The 18,282-nt window shown below is 39.9% G+C and overlaps 1 protein-coding gene across 6 annotated transcripts in view; it reads left to right on the top strand.

Annotated features, from left to right (window-relative positions):
* Window positions 1-14,945, top strand: part of S100PBP (S100P binding protein) — a 32,039-nt gene extending 17,094 nt beyond the window's left edge. For 4 of the 6 annotated variants that reach the window (XM_033838663.2, XM_033838658.2, XM_033838662.2 and 1 more), the window contains 2 exons: window positions 10,031-10,118; window positions 12,337-14,945. In XM_033838663.2, coding sequence (XP_033694554.1) covers window positions 10,031-10,118; window positions 12,337-12,478 — 230 coding nt within the window. In that variant the 3' untranslated portion in view covers window positions 12,479-14,945. The remainder of the gene's footprint in view (window positions 1-10,030; window positions 10,119-12,336) is intronic. The other 2 variants (XR_012326201.1, XM_073792628.1) reach the window with 2 other exon arrangements.
* Window positions 14,946-18,282: the final 3,337 nt, after the last annotated feature.

Raw genomic sequence — 18,282 nt, 5'->3', positions numbered from 1 at the left:
CTGTGCCACCAGGGAAGCCCCCATTCTGATATTTATTACTTCCCTTTTTCTGCTTACTCAGAGTTTCATTTGCTCTTCTTTTTCTAGTTTCTGTAGACGGTTGCTAAGATCATTCATTTGAGACCTTTCTTTTCCAATTTAGTGAGGGATGTTAGGAGCAAGAAGAGATAAACTCATGCAGTCAACCTGTTATATTTATCTGGAAGTATGCATTAACTTTTTTTCTTTTTTTAAATCAACTTTAATGTGGTATGTTTTACATGCAATAAAATGTACCCATTTTAAGTGTACTTGGTGAGTTTTGACAGAACTATGCACTTGTGAGATCATCACAGCAATCAAGCTTGATAGAACATTCCCACCACCCTAAAAATTTCCCTTGTGTTCCATCCCAGTCAATCTGTCCCTGCCTCCACTTCAGCTCTAGGAAAGCACTGATTTCTTTTTGGTCATTATAGATTAGATTTGTCTTTTCTAGAGTTACATATAAATGGAATCATGCAGTATGTGCTCTTTTGTGTTTGGTTTCTTTTAACTTGGAGTAGTTTTTTAAAACAACAAGAAACAACTCCATGTTGTTGCATGTATGTTCTATACATCCACTGCTGAATTTTTCCTTGTATGAATATACCACAGTTTAATCATTTGTTGATGGACATTTCTGTTTCTAGCTTTTGATTATTATGAATAAAGCATCTATAAACATTCATATATGGGTTTTTTGTGTGAACATGTGTTCATTTCTCTAGGGAAAATAATTAGGAGTGAAATTGCTGAGTCATTTAGTATGTGTTTTTTTAACTGTATTGGAAACTTCCAAACTGTTTTCCAAAGTGATTATACTATTTTATGGCTTTTTTAAGGCAAAGGTTAGGTTCTTTTTTTTTAATATGAATATCTAAGTGTTCTAATACCATTTATTGAAAAAATTATTCTTTCCATGTGTTTATTTCTGACTTCTCTATTCTGTTCCATTAATATATGTGTATTTTCTTATGTCAATATTACACTGTCTTGATTACTGTAACTTTATAGTAAGTCTTAAAATTGTTTGGTCCTTTGGATTTCCATAATTTTTTAAAATCAATTTCATCTTGTCAATTTGTTAAAAAAAATACCTGTTGGGTATTTCACTGGGATTGTGTTGAATCTGTAGAACAATTTGGGGAAAGTTGATATCATAACAATATTGAGCCTTCCAGTCCATGAACAGGATATAGTTCTCAATTTATTTATGTCTTTAATTTCTCAGCAGTTTTTTGTACAGGTCTTGTACATATTTTGTTAAATTAATTCATAAGTATCTTATGCTTTTTTATGGTATTGTAAGTGATACTTTTTAATTTTCAATTTCTAGCTGGTCATTGCTAGCATATAGATATACAGTTGATTTTTTATGTTGACCTTGTGTCCTACAACCATGCTAAGTTTTTCTATTACTTTTGGTAACTTTTTAATAGACCCCTTAGAAGTTTCTTTGTTAACATGACTTTATCTGCAAATAAGGACAGTGTATTTCTTCCTTTCCAATCTATAAGCCTTTTTTATTTCTTGCCTTACAGCACTGACTAGGATCTCTAGTACATTAAGTATGATATTAGATGTAGATTCATCATAGATGCTCTTTATCAGGTGAGGAAGTTCCCCTTCTATTTGTAGTTTGGTGGGAGTTTTTATCATGAATGAATGATGAACTTTGTCAAATGAATTTTCTGCATTTATTTGGATCATATTGTGTTTCTCCTTTATTTTGTAACACAGTGTACTACATTTATTACTTTTTTTTGACTGTTAGGCCAACTTGCATTCCTGGGGTAAAGTCACTGGGTCTTGATGAATTATCCTTTAGTCAATTTGCTAGTATTTTTAAGGGTTTTTATGTCTTGTTTATGAGGAATATTGGTCTTCAATTTTTCTTGTATGTACTGTCTTCCTCTGGTTTAAGTATCATGGTGATGCTGGCTTCATAAATTTAGTTGGGAGTTGTTTTCTCCTCAGTTTCTCAGTTTGTGCAGGATTGGTATTGTTTCTTCCTTTAAATGTTTGGTAGAATTTACCAATAAAGCCTGGAGTTTTCTTTTTGGCAAGGTTTGTAACTACAGATGTAATAGATACCGGGCTTTTCAGAATTTCTTTATCTTGGTAATTTGTGTCTTACAAGGAATTTGTCCATTTTATCTAAGTTGATGAATTTATTGGCATAAAATTATTCATTAAAAATTTCCTTATTATTCCTTTAATTACTGTAAGATCTGTAGTGATGTTCACTGTTTCATTTCTAATATTGGTAATTTGTCTTTTTTTCCTTAAACAAATCTAGTTAAAGGTTTATCAATTTTACTAATTTTTTCCCCAAAGTAAGTTTTTAGTTTCATATTTCTATGTTGTTGGCTATTTTCTTTTCTTCTCTTTATTATTTCTTTCCCATTTACTTTGGCTTTAATTTGTTCTTGTTCTCTAGATTTTTTTTTTTTTTGTGGTATGCGGGCCTCTCACTGTTGTGGCCTCTCCTGTTGCGGAGCACAGGCTCCAGACACGCAGGCTCAGCAGCCATGGCTCACAGGCACAGCCGCTCCGTGGCATGTGGGATCCTCCCGGACCTGGGCACGAACCCACGTCCCCTGCATCGGCAGGCGGACTCTCAACCACGGCGCCACCAGGGAAGCCCCTCTCTAGATTTTTAATGTGGAAACTTATGTCATTGATTTGAGACCTTTCTAAGTCTCAAGTTTCCCTTTAAGTGCTACTTAGGTGCATGTCACAAATTTGATGTGTTTTCATTTTCATTTGGTTCAAAGCAATTTCTAATTTCCCTTGTGATTTCTTGTTTGACCTGTGGGTTATTTAGAAGTGTGTTGCTTAATTTCCAAATATTTAGGAGTTTTCGGCTATCTTCCTATTATTAATTTCTAGTTTAATTCTGTTGTGGTTAGAGAATATACTTGGTGTGATTTCAATCCTTTTAAATATACTGGGGCTTACTTTATAGGCCAGCATATGGTCTATCTTGGTGAATGGTCCATGTGTACTTGAAAATGTATATTCTGATGTTGGTAGAGTGTTCTATAAATTTCAATAAGGTTTTGTTGGTTGATGGTAGTTATCAATTCTATATCTTTACAGATTTTCTCATTAAAAGAAGAGTTCATATCTTCAACCCTAGTTGTGGATGTTTTTGTTCCTCCTTTCAGTTCTGTCATTTTTGCCTCATGTATTTTGAAACGCTGCCATTAGATGCATATACATTTAGCAATACTATGTCCTCGTGAAGAATTGACCCCTTTATCATTATGAACTGTCTCTTTTTACTCTTAGTAATATTCCTTGTTTTAGAGTTTAATTTGTCTGATTTAAATAGCCATTCAAGCTTTCTTTTGACTAGTGTTTGCATGATATGTTTTTTTCATCCTTTTACTTTTAAACTATCTATATGTTTAAAGTGGATGTCTTGTAGACAGCATATAGTTGAGTCTTGTTTCCCCCTGGTCTCACAATCTGTCTTTTAATTCAAGTGTTAGTCCAGTCACATTTAATGTAATTATCGGTTGGATTTAAATCTACCATCTTACTACTTGTTTTCTATTTGTCTATATGTTCGTTGTTTCTTCTTTCATCTTTTCCTGGTTTTTTTTTTTTTGAGTATTTTTTAGTATTCTGTTTTATCTCCATGCTTGACTTATTACCTATACCTCTTTGTTTTATTTTCAGTGGTTGTTCTAGGGTAGTAGTTCTCACAGTTTCTGGTCTCAGGACTTGTTTACACTCTTCCAGATCATTCATACTCTTAAAAATTGAGGACCCCAAAATGTTTTTGTTTGTTTGCATTGTATCTATCTATGTGCAACCATATTAAAAGTTATAACTGGTAAATTGTTAAAATATTTATTAATATATTTTAAGATAATTCATTGCATGTTAACAATGTTTTTATTAAAAATAACTATAATTTTCAAAACAAAACCAAAAGTTTAGGGAGAAGAATGCATTGATTTACATTTTTGCAGATTTTTTTTAACATCTAGCTTAATAGAAAACTACCAGATTCTCATATGTGAATCTGCATTCCATATCATGTTGTGTAGCCTCTTGAAAACTCCCCAGTACACTTTTGAGAGATTGCAAGTAGTAAAAACAAATAACATCTTAGTGCTGTTATGAAAATAATTTTGATCTTGTGAAGCCTCAGAAGGGTGTTGAGGACTCCCACAGATCCTGGGACATACTTTGAGAACTGTTGCTCTATAGTTTACAATACAGATCTTTAACTTTAATCAGTCTACCTTCAAATAATATACCACTTAACATATCCTGTAAGGCCCTAACAATAGTACCCTTACAAATCTCCATTTTTTGTTACTGTTTTTATACATATATTATAAACTCTTCAATACATTATTGCTTTTACTTTATTTTTTTGTTTTCTTAAAATATTTATTTATCGATTTTGGCTGCTCCAGGTCTTAGTTGTGGCACGTGGGATCTTCACTGCGGCATGCAGACTCTTAGTTGCAGCATGCAGACTCTTAGTTGCGGCATACACGTGGGATCTAGTTCCCTGACCAGGGATCGAACCCGGGCCCCCTGCATTGGGGGCACGGAACCTTACCCACTGGAACACCAGGGCAGTCCCTGATTATTGCTTTTACTTTAAACAGTTATCTTTTAAAGACACTTTTTAAATGAGAAAAGGGCTTTTGTATTTACTCACATATTTACCATTTCCAGTGCTCTTGATTCCTTTCCATCTCATATTTTCTTTTTTCCTGATGAACTCCTTTTAGTGTCTTATAGTGCAGGTCTGCTGTTGTGAAGCCTCTCTGCTTTTGTTTACTTATTTTATATTTGTTTTGCCTTCATTAAAAAAAAACTTTTTATTTTGAAAAATTATAAACTCATAGACTCATAAGAAGTTTTGAGTCTCACCTCAATTGTTTCCTTTCCCTTAGGGATTACAGTTCTGAGCAGTCTGAATATAGTTGTTTCATACATTTTGCCCAGTCTCTAGTTGCTTACAGTGGAGGTATGCCCATTCATTATGATTAGAAGTGGAAGTCTGCTTTGATTTTTACTGAAGACCATAAGCAGCAGTGATTATGTAAATTCTGTTTCTACATTTGCCATTACTGTTGAGAACATTCATACATTGTTCAATATCCCCCGTACAATACAACACTGCAGAAATGAGTTATATAATAATTCCTGTTTCTTTCTTTTGTTTTTTGCCTTGTATGCATGGAAAAAATCAGTCAAGATTTGTACTAGATCATCACACTTTTGTTGGCCTGGATGTTTGCATTCTGGCTTTCTACTTAATCTTTTTTTCCTTTTTTTTTGACCACACTATGCGACTTGTGGGATGTGGGATCTTAGTTCCCCGACCAGATATTGAACCCGGCCCATCAGCAGTGAGAGCATGGAGACCTAACCACTGGGCAGCCAGGGAATTCCCTATTCCTATTCTATTAATCTTTTTGTAAAAGCAATAGCCTATACCCCTGTAGCACATTTTTTTTTCTTTCCTTCCCTCTTCATTCCCTCCCCTGTATTAGGTAGTTTTTTGATTGCATTGAATAAAGACATTGTGATTGCCTTTAAGTAACTGAGTTTAAGGATTTACAGGAAAAGATGAAGATTAGAGGCTCAGCTACATAGCTTGGCCTCATAATAAAAAGAATCAACCATAGAGCCAGGCCCCTTCAGAAATGGATGCCTTTGTTTCCTTTTCAATAGGTTTTCCCTGCTGAGTTAGTGATTCTGGTACTTCTAATCTTATCTATCTCTATGACTAGTGCTTCTGCTGCTCTCTATTAGCTATCTCAAGTGTCTGTCCTCTCCTAGAGCCCTACCTCTGTGTGCTGTTCTCTCTCTTGTTCTCATTATTAAAGCTCACATTCACATTCCAAGGGAGAGTATCTGATTGATTCACTTAATGACCTGTTGGTGCCAGGCCAGATCTTAGGTCATTAGCCAGCAGAGAGAGTCTCTGTTCTTGGTCATGTGGTACAAAGTATGGTGATGTATAAGACCTGTCAGAAGGGCCATTGGCATAGCAAGCATTCAGCATTATTATTACTCCTCCTTTATAACAGCTGCATATTTATAGATTGTTTCGGTGAACCGCTGATCTCATCTCTGAAATGTTGAGGTTTTTTCCTCCTAATTTCATTCTTAGATGAATTTCATTCTTCGCCACAAAACAAAGGACAGTCTTCACCACCTTTTAGCCACAACTTAAAATAAACCCATCGTACTGATTGTTGATCCAAGAAAGCCCATCTGTTGGAAACTATGAAAAGAGAAAATTTAAATGTTTCTATTCTTGTTAGCATCTCTAAATTTGGAGGAAGAAGAGATTGAAGCTGTGAGCTGAAATAAGGTTTTTGGATTAATAGCCCCACATGGGTTTGAATCCTGGCTTTCCCATTTACTAGATGATAGATGAGTATCTTTTCTAAGCTTCAGTTTATTCATGAATAAAATGGAGATAATGGTATTTGCCTCATGTGGTTGTTAGGATTAAGTGATAAGATACATGGAAAGCAGTTAGCAAAGTGCCTGGCACATAATAAATGCTTGATAAATATTAGCTCCCATTATCTCTAGATCATTAACCCTTATTAATAATAAAGGTTACCCTGGTACATCAGTTAAGTTCTTAGTGCTAATGAAAACTAACATTTCTTGGTACATAAGCCGAGACAATAGTTATTGAGCCTTTGTTTACTCAGCGCTGTGCTGAGGTACCAACTGGATATACAAGACATATTGCAATGTGATTCTTGCTTTCTAATCCCCACAGTGAAATGTCAGTCCTAGAAAATTTTTCAGGAAACTCAACCCTATGATGGTATTCTGTTATTGGAATTTGGGCTCTGTCACTAGCTGTGTAACCTTGGACCAATTACTTCTCTGTGCCTCTTCATCTGTAAATTGGGGGAAATACCTCATAGGATTATTGTAAGGAATAAATATGTTAATATATGTAAAGCACATAGGATACTGCCTGATACATGGTAAATGCTGTATGTAAGTTGCTGCTGCTAGATTATGACGCCTAGCAGTTGAATACTTGAAGCCTCATTGGGCCTAATTGATCAGTCTTTTTCTTCTTTTAGTTTAAAGTGAATAGGTTTCTTTGTAGGAGGTTTATAGGTATATCTTTAGTCTCCATCGTCAGGACAGTTTTATAGAGTCTACGTGGTAAGAGATGAGTAAGCTGAAGGACATGGTCTACAGATAATCTTGTCGCATTTGAGACTGGACACCAGACTTTCCATATCTTGCCAGCCCTCCTTTGGTGATGCTTTGGCAAGAAAAATGTATCTTGAAATTCTTGGAAAGCTGATTTCTCACCATTGAAATGTCCTTTTTGTGGGGGCTAGAGGGAGGGGGATGCTAGTGATATGAAAGTATGGTAAAGGAAAAGCAATTTGAGTAGAGACCTTTGATTTTAGCTTAACAAATCAAACAGGCAAGGGATTTTCTAATCAAAAGCTACTTCTCTCTTAAAGGGAAAACTCATTTCTTTCTTTCTTTTTTTTTTTTTGTGGTACGCGGGCCTCTCACTGTTGTGGCCTCTCCCGCTGCGGAGCACAGGCTCCGGACGCGCAGGCTCAGCGGCCATGGCTCACGGGCCCAGCCGCTCCGCGGCATGTGGGATCTTCCCGCACCAAGGCACGAACCCGTGTCCCCTGCATCGGCAGGCGGACTTTCAACTACTGCACCACCAGGGAAGCCCAGGAAAACCCATTTCTGATTTGTATTTCCTTTTCAAGAAGTGAGATAATATGTTTTATTTCCATATTAGTGAGATTGAGCATCTTTTCATTACGTTTATTGATTACTTGTATTAGTTTTGAGAATTACCTATTCATGTCCTTGACCTCTTTTGTTTTGTTTGATGAGGAGACTTATCTTTGCAGAATAAGGACAGTAAACCCTTGCAAATACGTTTCAGGTACATTTTTCATTTTGTCAGTTGTCTTCTTTTACCCTTGGTTGTGCTTTTTTATTTTAACTGCATAGAAACATTTAATGTAATGAATCTATAAATTTTTGCTGAAAAGTATCATCTCATTATGGTTAGAGAATTTCTGCTGAGTGTTATAAAGCATGTCATAGTTTATATGTAGACTGATCCACTTAATAAGCATTTTTTCCTTATAAATAGGTGATTGATTGTCACAGGCTTTGAAGAGTCTTTGCAAACTAACATAGTCCCGAGGCTGTAACACCATAATAATAATAGCTACCACTTACTGCACACTGCCTGAGTGCCAGAAGATATGCTAGGTCTTTTATGTACTATATCCCTAATATTTAAGTTCAAGCAAAATATTATTATTGTCCACATTTCATAGATAAGAGGAATGATTTACCCAGGGTTACAGAGCTAGTTAGTGGCTGGATTGGAATTTTAACTCAAGTCTGCCTAAACTCCAAAGTATATACTTTTTCTACAGAGTTGGGCTTCTTGAGGCTTCAAATAAATTATACTGGTCCTAAAAGTTAAGTAAGTATCTTCTACCAGAACATGAAAAGATGGTCTGTCGCCTAGTTTGACAGCTCTTGGTTCCTGAGAGCAGGGTAGATACGATAATGAGAAGTATGTAAACCAGCTGAAAGAAGGGTCTCCACTGTCTAGGGCAGAGGTTTTCAAAATGTGGTTCCCAGACCAGCAGCAGCAGTAGCATCACTTGGGCATTTGTTACAAAAGCAAATTCCCATGTCCCACTCCAGACCTACAGAATCAGAAACTGGGGTTGGGGCCCAGCAACCTGTTTTATATTTGCAGCTGATTATGATGCATGTTAAAATTTGAGAGCCACTGGTCTAGGGGAATTATTCTCTCTAACCATAATTTTTGGCTTTGTGAGCTTCAGCCGAATTCTCAGCCCTTAAGTGCAAAATAAGCATTATCAAATAGTGGCAAAAGTATGGAATCTAAAAAGAGCCAGTTTTTAGTCCAGTTTAATAATCATTTAAGGCAAGTTCACCTCCCTGAGCCATAGTTTCCCATCTCTAAAATGATTTTAATAAAAATCTATCTCCCGGGCTTCCCTGGTGGCGCAGTGGTTGAGAGTCTACCTGCCGATGCAGGGGACATGGGTTCGTGCCCTGGTCTGGGAAGATCCCACATGCCGCGGAGCGGCTGGGCCCATGAGCCATGGCCGCTGAGCCTGCGCGTCCGGAGCCTGTGCTCCGCAGCGGGAGAGGCCACAACAGTGAGAGGCCCGTGTACCGCAAAAAAAAAAAAAAAAAAAAAAAAAAAAAAAAATCTATCTCCCTACAAGATATTTTTTTCAGAATTAGTAAGATAACATGTATAGTGCCTAGCACCTTGCCTGGCTCCCAGGTGTTTGAGAAATTGCCTCCAGTTATTTTTCTTGCTAAGCAAAAAGCCCCTACCCGCCTTCTATTCTCAACTTCTCTTGTTTCTTGAATGTATTTTGCTGTCTTGTGTCTCTGGGCCTTTCTATTAGCTATTTCTACTGGATATCCCTACCTCCCACCCCTCCCACTAACGTCTATACATCCTTTAGATCCCTGCTTATAATTTACTTCCCCTGGAGGGGACTTTCTCTAACCCCCACTCCCCAGTCTCTGTACTCATAGCAGCATGTATTTCTCCTGTCACTACATATCAAAGTTTTTGGAAACTGATTTTTGCCCAGTTTTGCAAAGTTTTTGCCCGTCTTCTGTATAAACTTCATTGGGCAGGTCCAGTGTCTTGTCTGTACCATATTCTAGGACCCAGTAAAGTTTCTCACACATTATAGGAGCTAATAAATTAATGTTGAATGAATGAATGGTGGCTGTCATTATTGCTGCTTCTTCATCATCATATCATCCAAGAGCAAGCTCTCTTCTCTGGCTTATAGTTTCTGTGCTGACTGCTTGTGATAATCATAAATAGATAGTATTAGGACCAGTGCCTGTTTTCTCCTTCCCTGAAAGTACATGTTTTGACCTAGGCTGACACGGTAGTTCACTGAGCTGCTTCCTAACCACTGATCTCTCTGTATCACAGGTACCTTGGGGGAGCTGTGTGCCTTGATGGGTCAAGTTCATCACATGCAGAACCCAAAATGGCAGCATCCTTCGGACCTCACCAGGCGGTGAGTGGGTGTTTAGAAGAAGGAAGAAAAGGGTAGAATTTTGCTACAGGAGAAATGTGGTAGGGCTTTGGTAGGGCTGTAATTATTGTTTAATTCCAGAGGTAGAAAAAGAAGTGATATAGTATAATAGAATAAGAATTGGACTGAAATTCAGGAAACCTGGGATCTAATACTGGCTTTGCACTTTTTAACTAGCTATGTGATTTTGATCAAATCACTTCATTTCTCTGGTCCTCACGACAGTAAAATTAAGATATTGGACTAATTGATGTCAAAGAGCCTTTCTAGTCCTGAAATCTTCTGGTTTCTTGATGTAGTGTGGTTTTACAGATTTATTCAGTTACTTGATCCAATTATTCAGAGACCTTGGAGTCATCTGTGATTCCTTTCTCTCTTATTCCATAGTCAGTGCATTAGCAAATTCTATAAGCTCTACGTATAATATATCCAAAACCTGATCATTTCTCAATCATTTTCACTTGGATTGTTGCAAGTCTCCTAAATGGTCTCCCTACTTCTGCCCTTGCCTGTCTACTGTTCTCAACTCAAGCAGCCAGAGAAATTCTTTGAAAGCATAAGTCAGATTCTCTTTTCTTTGCACAGAGTTTTCCAGTGGCTTCCCATCTCCATGATCACAAGTGCCTCTATGTTTTGGTCTAGGCTGACTTGGTTAGCTCACCACCCTCATCTCCTCTACTATTCACTTTGCTCACTCTGCTCTAGTCACACTGGATTCCTTGCTATTTCTGTTTTTCATACTGTTTAGTTTATTTATTTATTTATTTTTGGCTGCATTGGGTCTTCGTTGCTGTGCGCGGGCTTTCTCTAGTTGCAGCGAGCGGGGGCTACTCTTCATTGCGATGCTTGGGCTTCTCATTGCGGTGGCTTCTCTTGTCATGGTGCACAGGCTCTAGGCGCACGGGCTTCAGTAGTTGTGGCTCACGGGCTCTAGAGCGCAGGCTCAATAGTTGTGGTGCACAGGCTTAGTTGCTCTGCAGCATGTGGGATCTTCCTGGACCAGGGATCGAACCGGTGTCCCCTGCATTGGCAGGTGGATTCTTAACCACTGCGCCACCAGGGAAGTCTCTCCTTGCTATTTTTCAAGTATGTCAGACGTACTCCCACATCAGGGCCTTTAAACTTAGTGTTTTCTTTATAGTTGCCAAAATGACAGCAGTACTCGGAAAGGCAGTGTTGTGTAATAGTTATTAAATTCTGCAGTCAGATGTGAATTCAAATCCAGGCTCTTCTTCTTACTCCACTCTACGACCTTGGGGAAGTTATTTTACCTGAGGCTTAGTTTCCTATCCTGTATAAGGAGTTAATGAGAGTACTTTTCTGGTAGGATTGTCATTAGGATTAAATGGTGTGAGATGTTTAAAGAATTCAGCAAGTATTTGCATATAGGGCTAGATAAATACCAAGTACTGTTAAAATTATTTTCAACCTGGGCTATTCCCCATAATCACCTATGGAGATGTCTAAAAATACAGATGTCCAGGGCTTGACTCAAGGGATTCTAAATTATTAAGTCTAAGGGTGGAGAGAGGGGCCAAGAATCTATATCTTTACATTAAAGCTTCCCAGGTGGTTATTAGGACAAGCTGGAGTTGAGAATGGGGTGAAATTATCTCAGAGGGTCCTGCTCAGAACCCCAGCCCAGTACACAACTAAAGGAGGCTCTCAAGAAACTTTGAGTCTGTTCAGTTTCTAAACTTGCAGTGTGATTCTCACGTGATGCTTACCTTCTCTGGGAATTTTATTCTAATTTTAACTGCTGTGTCCTGAGCAACCTTGAGCTGTGTCAGACAGTGAAGTCCTGTTGGAGGTACAGGTCTGATGCAAGCAATAAAATATAGATCCTGTTCTAAATGTTTCCAGAGGGAGAAAATGGGTTTTTCCTGCTTAAACATTATTATACATTATACATTGGGTTTTCTTAGAACATTCATGTATATGGACCATATCACCATAATACCTGTATGGGAATTAGGTGGCTTTGGAAATTGGAAGGAAATAGAACTTATAGTGTGACTTTCATATAAGGAAAATAATATAAAATTTCTAAAATTATGAGAATCGAAATATAAAATGAATATCCAATTTCCAAAAGTAACAGTATTCTTTAAATAGTTTTCTTGGCCTTTTTTGTGTACAAATAACCATTCCAGCTGAAACCCTCATCTGTCCTCTTTTTATTTTCCCTTTCTGCTGATAGAAACTACGCCCGGTTCCGACAGAAGTCTCTGCAAAGATACAGTCTGACTCAGTGGGTTGACCAGAACATGCGAAGCCACCATCGGTTCCAGCGTCTACCAGATTTCCCGTACAGTCCATTTGTCTCCTCCCATCAGCAGTGAAGGTCCCTATCCAGGGTCCTGTCCAGAGCAGCGTCTCATCTTCTGCTGTTTTGTGCTTTGTAGATTTTGAAATTTATTTTTCACAACATTTTAATTTAAAGAACTCGTCACCTTTTGGAAATGCCCATTGCTGACTTGAAATTTTTTGTATAAGGTCCTTCCTGTTTATGTGTGTGTATGCATTTAAGCAGTGTTGAGTTGATAATAGTTTTAATTTTTTAATTTAAATTGAAGGTGGCTGCCGCCTGAAAGCCGGCATTAAGTCAAAACACCCAGGATCAAGCAAAACACCCACCTCTATGCAGAGGTGAAGTCTACTTCTGGTGCCCAAAAGAAATCATCTTTTAATCTCCTATGAGGAAGAGATTCTTTATCAGGCTGCAAGCCAGTGTTAATTATTGCTGATGACTTATAAATGGATACAAGTCACTTTTAACAACGCCTCTTACCTTTTTTATTTGAATCTCCGAATACCTGTCAGTATTTTAAAGTTGGTAATCCAGGACATCTGAAGTAGTTGAAAGGACAAATTAGAAGTGTAAATCTTTTCTTCTTTTTGTACCTACTAGCTGCCTTTATTTTTTGGCTTTTTTTTTCATTCTTCATTAAATTTATTTTGCACAATAGTGTTTACAAATCTTGTACATCTTAACTCTAACAGAAGACTGGTGACTAACAACCCCTGTTGATTTGTGATCTTGTGACTGTCTGCCTTCTCTGCCTTTCTTCAAGGATATTCCTTCTTTTTTCCCCAGTGAACTTAGGGCTCTACTGGCATATTCCTGTATCCTGTTAGACATAGATATGCCTCTTAAGAACAGCCTTACTGTGCTTTTTATTGAAGAGCCACCCACCCAGAGTCTTGACTCTAGGACAGGCCAGAAAGCAGTGCTATTGAGAGGTGTCAGTTGGTCTTCAGTTTCATCTGCTGAACTCCAGTTCAAGTATGAGTTGACGTGTTAGTGAGCTTCCATCCTGTGGGAGAGACTTTGGAGAAGCTGTCTTTTGTCTCCATTATTAGTTAATAAGAGGTGCCTTTTGATCCAGGATCTCCTTACTTGGTCAAACCTCTGATGTACAGTTTTACAAAACTACTAAAGTGAATCTAAAATAGTTTTGATTAAGCCTGTGCACAAAGCATTACCGGATCTTAAGGGTAATGCTATATGCAGTTATCTTAATGGATGTCTTAGTAGTTTGTTATTCTCTTTACAGACAGCTCTAGACATCTATTGGGAGATTTTGCAGTCTGGCATTTGTGCTGTTGTTCACTCTGTGTGACGGTTGTACCTAGTTGCTATAGCACACAGCCTGTGATACTGGGCTCATTGCCTCTGTCTGGTTTTGTTGTTCCATCAGCCCCATCTTTGTATGCAAGTAACCCATCTTAAACATCCTACCCTGCTTTAGAAACTGATTTGGGAGAAACTTGGTCATAGTTACCAGTAAACTTAGATGGATATCCCTAAGTGTTAACTATTTCTATCCAGTCAAGGATTCTCTTTTCCTTCGACATCTGGTTTAGAGTCTGGGACCAAAATGCAAAGGAGAAGTTCTGTTCAAAGGCAAGAGTCAAAATCTGTTATTTCAGTTGGCATTTCCTATATCAGTCACTTCTCCAGGTTTCCGTAAATTAGTATGATGGAGTGGGACAAACATCCACCTTTGGAACTATAGCATAGTTAGAATTAATTGTTGCTGGAATAATTAGCATTGCAGCTGTCTTGTTCCCCACAGATAGCCAAGGAGTAAAGGGACAGCCTTTTGCTTAGGCAAAAGTCTAAGACTCATGTTCCTGCCTCCCTGGTACAGGAGGGTTTAAGACTGATGTGTAATGGGAGCATCGCCTTTGCCAAATCAAATGAGTGATGGGTTAACGAGAAAATGTGACAATCACATTTCCTCTTTGCTCAGATAATTCTGTTTTTCAAGCTTTAGCAGCTTAATTAAATCTGTTGGACTGGGGGAGGAGAGAACTGTTCCCTAGCGGTTAACATGGTATTCTTTAAGAAGAAAAACAAAGCCAAAGAAAACTCATTATCAGGCATGTTCGCCTTAAAGACGGTAGTGGGTAGAATCTGGAGTTTTAATCTGTTTTTAAAAGCTACATATCTCACATTTAGTGTTGGCCTCTAAGTCTAATTTTCATGTAGAATTCTTGCCGTGTTTTATTTACATAAGCGTTGTGTGCATTTAACTGCCTACCTAGCTTTCTTTATCTGTGATGACATTCTCGCCACGGGGGTCTTGACAATGCAGAGTAGGAATGTGCTGTTTACATAGTTTACTTGTATATAAAGAGCCTGAAATAACCTTAGTTTTGCATCTAATGCAGGCCCCAGTTTACTTTGGTTGTTGTCAGGATCAATTATGAAAGTGAAGTTTGGTGCCTCCTCTTTATCATGTATTTCTCCTTGTAGCAGTTGTATTTAATGTCATTGCAAAGAAATAAAAGTTCTTGTCGGTGGCTTATGTACCGTGGCCGTCTATTGCGGGCTCTGAAGGAGGGCTTCTTCCTTCTTTGTGCAGGTAGGTTAGTGGGGTGTGGGAGGGGCGGCAGTTAGTAGAATGTGGTACCGGGGAGGCGAGGGTGTGTGCTCCCTGTTCTTTTGAGGGTAAATTACAGTGTTAAGAAAGGCGTTCCAGCAGTTAAGAAATGTTGAAATTGATTGGGATTAGCAGCTACATATAGTGCACATCAGGAGCGTGACATAGGGAGAGCCTTAAATATCACTGTGCTTCTGTTTTTGCAGAGGGGGAAAATGGCTCAGCCCCATCACACAGACACTGCCTCGCATTCCTTCCTGTGGCTGATGGCTGACCCCTGTGTCTCTCTGCCTCTCCAGAGCCAGCACTGATAAGGAAGAAACTGAGCTACCTGGGGCATTCTCCCTTTGAAAGGGATGTGAGAAACCAGAATTGATAGTTGTTCTTAACCCAACTTCTCCAGAAATTGTTCCTAGAACCTGGGGTGAAGGTTGGATAAGTGTGGGTAGATGTGGGAGACAGCGTTAGATCACTTTTGTGAACCGAAGCTTCTTAGACTCACCCCAGGAGCAAAGATGAAAAGGAAGGCAGTAAGAGCTTGTCACCTGTATTAGCCAATGCTTTACAGTCTCAGCTTGTGCTGAGACATTAAGTAGCAACATACTTGGATAGGCTTCTCTGTCCTGCTGTCCTGTAAGTTTTGTGGGGTTTTTTTGCGGTACGCGGGCCTCTCACTTTTGTGGCCTCTCCCTTTGCGGGGCACAGGCTCCGGACGCGCAGGCTCAGCGGCCATGGCTCACGGGCCCAGCCGCTCCGCGGCATGTGGGACCCTCCCAGACCAGGGCACGAACCCGTGTCCCCTGCATCGGCAGGCGGACTCTCAACCACTGCGCCACCAGGGAAGCCCTGTCCTGTAAGTTTTTAACATGTAGCCTACAGTCCAGGTGAAAGCCTCAATATAAATTTTCTAAATACTCAGCTGTTTAATATTCTTGTCTGAATCCGAGGGTCCCTTGACCTATACATACACATATCCATTTTGTCCTCTCAGGTGTAGGTGTTCCTTTGTCCAGTAATTGCTTATTTCCTTTTTAGCAATGTGTTATTGTAGGCCTCAAAGGTTTCAGAGACTAGGCTGGATTCTCTGAGCTGGTGGCGTCCTTTACCCTCAGTTCGTTTTATGTTGTGGAGAAGTGAGGAGGAGGAGAAATGGACCTTCTCTAAAAGCTCATTCTCTAAACAGCCTGTTGTGAACTTTTACGGGAAGAAAAAGTCCCAACCACCTAAAACTAGAAAGCAGAGTTTCCTGCTTTTCTAAGAGAAAACAATTATTCCTAAGCTGATTCTAGGGTATGCTTGTTTTGTAGGCCAGAGCACCTGTCAGGAAAAAAATGTCCACTTGTCACAGGAAGTATCAACTGGCCAACGGTGGAATTCCTTAATTAAAAGCTCCCGCCCTGTCACTCCTCCCCACCTGTCTTCCCCCTATGACAACTGGAACATGCCACAGACAGAAAAATCTGACCCTCCCAGCACCCATTGGGAAGCGGTGGAATGTAATCTTTTGGACAACCTTTAAAGCCATCTAGTCCTGAAATGCTGTATCACTAAGGAATTATTTGTATACAAAGATCTCCTTCAATTCGGCTTCAAATAACATTTGAGGGTTTGGGAGTATTGTACCGATGGAGCTTGGGGGGTGGGATGTCCCATTTACAAAAGCATTTTGTTCTTGGAGGCTACTTTTTAAAAGCAAAATCCAAAATCTGTCAAATAGGTTTATAGAGGGTGAGAAAGTAGAAGTCTGAAACATTACGTGACTGGGGTGGTGAGATGTTAAATATTTCTGTAAAGGGTTGAACTAGAGATCATACAAGTGGGTTCGAAAGGAGGCCTACGCTGAAAAGCTGGGGTTGAGGGGACGACTGGAGAGAGGAAAGACTCGTGCCTCATAGAAACACCAGTCCTCCTTCCTTTCCGTAGACCCCGGGGTCTGTCTCCTGTCCCATAAGGAAACCCTTTGGCTCCTACTCTAGGTGGTGGGTGGGGTCTGGGAATCCTCTGTTCTTACCCCTTGGTTTTTGACAGATAAGGAGCCCAGGGCCCCATCAGAGAAGTAACTGGCCTGAGGGTCTCCTGCCTCAGTCCACCGTTCCTCCCACAGACCTGCTGTGGTCTTGCAGGGCAGGTCTCTCAGTCTCAGACAACTTGCCTGAGCCCTTCCCAAGCTGTGGGGAATCTGCAGATCTAAGTGAGGGGTGAAGAAAGGACCACAGCCCAAGTCACAGCCGTAGGCTTCCACTGTGTCACTAGTTGATTCGGGAAGAGTTCAGTTGTAGAACTTGGGGGTTTAGGGAGGTGATTAAAGGGAATGGTGTTTAGTGAGGCGTGTTGTTCACTCCACTCCCCTCATTCCCTAAGATGATGTGCTACAGGCACAGATAAGGTAAAGACAGCAAACTCCCATTAGCGGCACTCCCTGGACCCCACTGACAGCTGTTTACACCTGATGCTGACTTGGAGTTTCTCCATCATCTGGCACTAAACAGGCACAGAGGACCTGGGAAGTACCTCTCTGAGGTTTGGCTGGCAGTTCTGCGTGCTAATCGATTACCCACTCTCCCACCCAGCCTGTAAGACCTGCTCCCCTCTGCTCTCAGAACCTTCCAGAACAGCCTACCCTAAGCCCCACTCACCTGACATTTCCTAAGCTCCTCCCGGCTCTGGACAGAAATGTTCAAGGTGCCCCATTTACTGGTTTGCTCATTGGCTAATGGCATCATTCCTCTACCTTTCAGCCTGCTGCGGGATCAGAGTGATGTTCCTTTAACATCCCCGAACAGCATGCTGTGAATCCTGAGCTGCAGCAGGCAGCTTCTGCAGTCCCGCTTTACTTCCCCTTCATGCTGGGAGAAGCAGGACTGCATTCCCTTTGGCCAGGAAAAGCACCAACCCTATCCAGAGGGGAAAACCCTTTGTTTTAAAAACTGAGCTCCAGCCTGCATACCTATGCGGTGAGGCAGCCCAAGCTCGGTTTTGGGGGGGGGGGGGGGGCTCAGTAATGGGATGATAGAGCAACTATTTTCTCCTCTTACACGTGCACCCCCATCTGTTAGAGATTTCCCTTCCAACTCCAGCTTGGCTGGCAGGCTTGTCCCTAAGAAGCTGCAGGCCAAAATGGAGAGAACTGACTCCCTCCTCCACACGTCCTGATTTGCTGCCAACTGCCAGAAAAAGAGGGCAACACTTGGGCATTTACCAGAAGACGAGGATGTGCCTTTTCATATGTCTTTTTATTTTACATTTAAAAAGTGGTT

This window comes from Tursiops truncatus, chromosome 1 (genome assembly GCF_011762595.2).
Source record: "Tursiops truncatus isolate mTurTru1 chromosome 1, mTurTru1.mat.Y, whole genome shotgun sequence".
Taxonomy (NCBI): domain Eukaryota; kingdom Metazoa; phylum Chordata; class Mammalia; order Artiodactyla; family Delphinidae; genus Tursiops; species Tursiops truncatus.
The sequence above is the reverse complement of the archived record's forward strand: the minus strand, read 5'-3'. Positions and strand labels throughout refer to the sequence as shown.